The sequence below is a fragment of the Rhopalosiphum padi genome, chromosome 3 (genome assembly GCF_020882245.1).
Source record: "Rhopalosiphum padi isolate XX-2018 chromosome 3, ASM2088224v1, whole genome shotgun sequence".
Classification (NCBI taxonomy): Eukaryota; Metazoa; Arthropoda; class Insecta; order Hemiptera; family Aphididae; genus Rhopalosiphum; species Rhopalosiphum padi.
Genome location: NC_083599.1, coordinates 24,342,123 through 24,348,378, shown reverse-complemented (window position 1 = coordinate 24,348,378; position 6,256 = coordinate 24,342,123). Strand labels below are relative to the sequence as shown.

Genomic DNA, 6,256 nt, shown 5'->3' with positions numbered 1-6,256 from the left:
TAGTTAAAAAATTAGAATGAATTGACCTATTATGAAACTTGATGGTAAAAACATTATCTGTGTTTGTTTGATGGTTTTTTTACGATTATTCAGTTTTTAAGTGAATTATGAGCAATTTAATGTACGCTATATTATATACGAGTATTTATAACTTGCTAAAAAATTAAACTATCGTAAAAAATCAACATAAAAACACAGATAATGTCCTTACCATCAAGTTTCATAATAGGTCAATTCATTCTAATTGTTTAACTAACGGAGCTAAACGTGATCTGCTGAGCATAAATTTGCCATATTACGTACTTGTAAGACGGAGACATCTCACGAGAGTGACACCTTGTTAACAGATTTACAAAGACACTCTTTATTATTTGTTGTTAAAATATCGTATTTACTTACCATTCGATAATTGTTCATAAAAATTTTTCTCCTGGTGTTTTCATCACAAATGCTTAATGTTTTAATTGTTCTGATGTTAATAATATATGGTAGGTACTCATAAATGGTTAGAAATGAGTTATTATCGCTTCGGTTTTTGTTATTAATTATATCAGATATAATGTTGCTAAATTTATTAAGTTTATCCATATTGAATTGTTTTAATAATACAATTTAAAGAAAATTAATACAACATTTTACGATTATTTTAAAACACGACGATAATTTAACGATGTCGATCCAATACGTACCGCGAAAGGCTGATACAAATATTATCGAAAATAGTTACAATACAAACCTACACCATAGTAAGCTGCATACAAAGCTTATGTATAAACATAACTATAGCGGTTGTAGTTAGACACAGGACTAACCCATAGTAGACATTACATATAAAAGCCTGTATAGTATACCTAAATTCTGTGGTTCTATCTACTGCGGCTATAGATAGTGTAGGTAATACCAACTCATCATATACAATTTAGATAACATTTTTAACGATTTATATATTTCGAGAGACATTTACTACGTTTATATGCAGCGGTTAATACAAATTAACACAATGCGCATTAAATTAATTCGCAATATAGAACGGGTTTATATGCACCTAAAATATCAAGATTAGATGTTGAATAAAATTATAAGGTAATGCGAATGTTTTTTAGGCCATGCTCTTTATACTTTGGATTCCATGACCAAAATAATTACCAATAATTTGACATTTTAAAATTCCCGCTAAATATTAATTAGCATTAAAGCGTTTACATGCATTTCTCAATCCCGGAGTAAGAATTCATTCGATTTGACGAATCGAATTAAATAATAAATGCGTTTATATGCACCTAACTCTTGGACTAACTCAATGCGCATTGAGTTAATGTGCATTAACTGATGCATATAAACGTAATAGTAGTAATTTATTACATGCACCGTTATTACTTATTATTATAGTGGGCGAGCAGGCGAAGTAATAACAAACTCGAGTGACGCGAACAAACCAGTAGGTACCTATACCTAAAATGTTGTACTCGTAATATACATAGAATATAGACATTAAGAGTAATAAGATATATATATGTATATAGTGTTTAGGTACGTACAATTAAAAATTTAAAACTGAACATTTCGGTAAAATCAGACGAGATGTACACGAATAATTTATAACGTGACATAAATGAAGTGAACCCTCTAATGGATGGATTTATATGTATTTTAAATATATCGTGTTCGAATTTTGGCGGCACTCGCTATCGCGAAGGCTGTCATGGCTGTGGTCAAGACGCGTTTATTTTTTAGGTTAGGTATTTGTAGCGTCGGCCGTTGGCTACTGGACGACCGGACCTTCCTTCAATTACTCGAAATGCGCCATTTCCCGCCGCCGTCGCCATCAGTCATCACGGTGTAGGCGTAGTGTCCGCATTCGGTGCATTTCATTCCCTGGAACCGCAGCTGAACACGCGTTTCGCAGTTGATTACGTTTTTTTATTTTCTTTGTTCGTCGACAGAAGATTTGCATCATCTGTTAAGTTTATTTATATTTAAGAAACTATTATTGTAGTATAATATTCATACAACATGAGAGCGTCGGCGAAATTTTCGCTTTCCACACTGCTTTGTCTGGTTACTGCCTTGGCCGTTGGCGCGGAAATCTACTTCGAAGATAACTTCCCCGATGGTATGTATTATTATTTTCATTATTGCCAAGACTACCACCAACGACAATGTTTTTTATTTTGATAATGCCATTACTGTTTCGCAGATTCTTTTGAGAGCGAATGGTTGTACTCCGAATATTCTGGCAAGGAGTTCGGTAAGTTTATTCGCAGCTCAGGTTATTTCTACAACGATTTCGAGTTCGATAAGGGTATACAGACGACACAGGACGCTACGTTTTATGCCTTGTCCAAGAAATTCTCACCCTTCAGCAATGAAGGCAAAAACCTTGTCATCCAGTACTCGGTCAAACACGAGCAGAATATTGATTGCGGCGGTGGATACATTAAGCTGTTCAACTGTGATTTAGAACCTAAGGAAATGCACAGTGAAACGCCATACGAAATTATGTTTGGTAAGTATATTTTTCTAGTTATTTTTATTAGTTATATTAGGTATTACTAGTACAGCTCGAAAAAATTATATGCCCATACGTATAGTCAGAGCCCAACTTATGAAAATATGGGCCCGGAGCAATATAATTTTAAGGGCCTTTAATATTTGTTAAATGTAATTTAAAAAAGATATTGAACATTAAAATAACATAATTACATAAATGAGCATATTTTTTATTTACAAAACATAAATTATTTTTTAATACTTGTACAATATTTAATTATAATTATTGATTATCTATAGATATTAGATAGTTATAACATTAGTACCAAAATTATATTAATTAATGTTTACTGATATACATTATATAAATGTCGAACAAAATCAATAATATCATACAATTTCACAGTGCCACTTTAATATTTAATCATCAACAGGTGCCCAGAGCTGTAGCCTCCTAGCCCCCCCCCCCCCCCATAAGTTGGGCTCTGCGTATAGTGACAATTTAATAGGTATTAATAATACAAATTTATTTAAATATATAAGATATACACAATTGATTGAAATTAACATAACATAACAAACAGATTTAATTTTATTTCAATATTGGTAAAAATAAAATTATGAATAAATATAAAAATATTTTTTTAAATGTTATATATTGTCCTTATTAAAATACTGTAGGTATTTCAAAATACAATTTTTCATTTATAGGCATGCTATATTTTTTTTATTCACTATTTTAATTTTTTTTAAATTGTTCAATTTAAATATATTTGTTTTTAATTTTCAATTTATTTTACTCTTAGTTTCAATTTTTTAAACAAAAGTTTTTTTTTCTAGGACCTGACATTTGTGGTCTTTCAACAAGGAAGGTGCATGTTATCTTCAGCTACAAAGGAAAAAATTTATTGATCAATAAAGACATTCGTTGTATTGAAGATGTTTATACTCATTTTTATACACTTATTATAAAGCCAGATAATACTTATGAAGTATTAATTGATAATGAAAATGTAGAATCTGGTGAATTAGAAGCCGATTGGGAATTTTTACCCCCCAAGCAAATCAACGATCCTAACGTTAAGAAACCTGAAGAATGGGACGATAAGCCTACTATTGATGACCCCAACGATGAGAAACCAGAAGATTGGGATAAGCCAAAACTCATTCCTGACCCAGCTGCCTCTAGACCAGAAGATTGGGACGATGAAATAGATGGTGAATGGGAACCAGCAATGATTGATAATCCAGATTTCAAGGGAGAATGGAAACCAAAACAGATTAATAATCCAAATTACAAGGTATGAAAAAATTTAAATTATATTATATTAAAAAGATTTTTAATTGAATAAATTACATTACAAATTATCTATGATGTTTAAAGGGAGTATGGGTACATCCAAAAATTGATAATCCAGAATACAAAAAAGATGATAAACTATACGCAAGAAAAGAAATTTGTGCTATTGGTTTTGACTTATGGCAAGTAAAATCTGGTACCATCTTCAACAACATTTTGATCACGGACGATATTGAAATGGCTAAAGAAACAGCAGATGCCATCTGGAAACCAAGATATGTAAGTACTAACTATATTTTAAGTATTGAATGTCATTATAAAATTATGTTTATTTTTCTAGGAGGGCGAGAAGGTTATGAAGAATGCAATTGATGAAGAAGAAAGTAAGAAAGTAAAACAAGAAGCAAAGAAATCTAATGATGAAGAAGATGGGGAGGAAAATGAAGAACTTGTGTCTACAACTGATAATGAACATGATGAATTGTAAAAATAATACTGTGTAACACACTGTCATTTTTTTAAATTATTATATACTTTAATTTTGCTATAATATTATATAAAATTGACATTGTATTAGATACAAATCATAAGCAAAAATTTAAAATAATATCAGCTATTTATGTATATTATACTTGTAATACAAATTACTCGTATTGATGTTTGTATACATATTATTTTAAAATTAACAATTTACAACTAATATTTTTAAGTCATATCTTCTTATTTTATATTGGTTTTTATATTTATATTTTTTAAGCAAGATATAAGTATTACAAATATTACAAGTTAAAAATAAAAATATTAAAAAAAAAAGTTAATGCTTAAGCTTAGATAATTTTTTCACTTTTAACTTTGATAATAGATTAATTAACTAATATTAAAGTCAACAACACAGTATTGGTTCTAACGAACACAAATTTATTATGTTTTATGTTTGTAAGATAGTGTTATCATAAAAATGTGTTAGTTTGTACTTTTTTATAATCCATTATCATTATTATTATTTTATTTAGCTTTATCCTTTACAAATAGAATAGTAGATACACATTATTAAATTGTATTGTTTAATTTTAGTTGTCTAATATAATAATTGCGTATAATATTGTGCTTTTTAATTTTAATTTAAAGGTGTGTAAACCTTTAACCTTTGATTGTAGATAAGAAAAACTTTAAAATTCATATTTATTGTCAGTGTAAAAATTATTTTATTTGTTTCAATAAGACAATTAATATTTTATGGGATCATAATTTTAGTTGAAACGACCAAACGTTTTGACAAAACTAAAGTAAGTATATATTGATCGATTTTAATTCTCTGAAAAAATTTAATCTTATTTACTGTAATTTTAAACTTGAAAATATGATAATTTTTTCTTTCATCAAATCATATAACTACCCAGTGGCTATTTCTCCCTCCCCTTAATGCTCATATTTAAATTAGAACTTTGTTACTATAAATTATGAGGGAAACAATAACTATCATTAACAAAATAACATTTTAAATGTTTATGACTAACATACAAATCTCGTTCGGCGAAAACGAGATTAAAAAATGCCTAACTATTGCCCCTTAAACAAGACTTATCATTTAGTATGATAAAGTGGTTTTTATCAATAATTATAATATATTTGATAATATTATACAAAATTCGTTTTACGTAAGTACTGTATTCTAAAAAAATTCGTAAAGTAAGGTATTAATTGTGGTATTGTTTACGAGTGGATATAATCTTCTATTACGATTAATAGATATAGATGTCATGTATATTTTTGATTATTTCATAGGAATCATTGATTGCAATTTACAATAAATAGGTAAGACATTTTCAAATTATTTAAACTATTGCTGATTTATATCACGAGCCGATTTCTATCGTTCTACGGTAAGTCGGTGTTGACTCAGAGGTTGATAACAATTATATAATATACGCAATCTTTTGATTAAATCAACTTACTGTACTAAAATGCCGAAAGGTGTGAAATCGAAAATCCAATATCTATATTATATAAATATAGATATATGCCGGCTACTAATTCATCAAAAAACGTTTTCCCATGGCTTATCTAATAGTCGAATAAAATGGTAATTTAAACAAATAAAGAACGTGGAAAAAAGGTCTTACTTTATCCAGTATGAAATTGGCTATATGCAGCTTCGTTCATTTTCTAAAGTGGGTAAGATTTTTTTTACAAAATCATTATGTACCTCTTAAGAAACCAACAAACTCATGTTCTTTTTATTAGTAACTGAAATTAAAGACATGTCGTGATCATTGCGTGGTTGTATTGATGATAAAACAATATTATTCTGTGACACACTACAAAATGTGTTGAATATTTATAAAAAATTACATCGTCCGATCTTCGTAACTGTTAATAATATAACCAGTTACCGTTTACTTGGTGGTATCATTGAATAAAATATATTCTATGAAAATGTCTTTATAAAATAAATAGAAAACTGCC

The 6,256-nt window shown here is 28.7% G+C and overlaps 1 protein-coding gene across 1 annotated transcript; it reads left to right on the top strand.

Annotated features, from left to right (window-relative positions):
- Positions 1–1,851: 1,851 nt before the first annotated feature.
- LOC132924668 (calreticulin-like) lies at positions 1,852–4,278 on the top strand. The gene is made up of 5 exons (XM_060989097.1): positions 1,852–2,113; positions 2,198–2,506; positions 3,331–3,791; positions 3,875–4,069; positions 4,131–4,278. The coding sequence occupies exons 1-5, from the start codon at positions 2,014–2,016 to the stop codon at positions 4,275–4,277; spliced, it is 1,212 nt and encodes a 403-aa protein (XP_060845080.1). The 5' UTR covers positions 1,852–2,013; the 3' UTR covers position 4,278.
- The last annotated feature ends 1,978 nt before the right edge of the window (positions 4,279–6,256 follow it).

Coding starts and splice junctions, on each gene's coding strand:
- LOC132924668 (XM_060989097.1), top strand. CDS start 2,014: ATGAGAGCGTCGGCGAAATTTTCGCTTTCCACACTGCTTTGTCTGGTT. Junction 3,792..3,874: donor TTAATAATCCAAATTACAAG/GTATGAAAAAAT, acceptor TGATGTTTAAAG/GGAGTATGGGTACATCCAAA. Junction 4,070..4,130: donor CCATCTGGAAACCAAGATAT/GTAAGTACTAAC, acceptor TTATTTTTCTAG/GAGGGCGAGAAGGTTATGAA.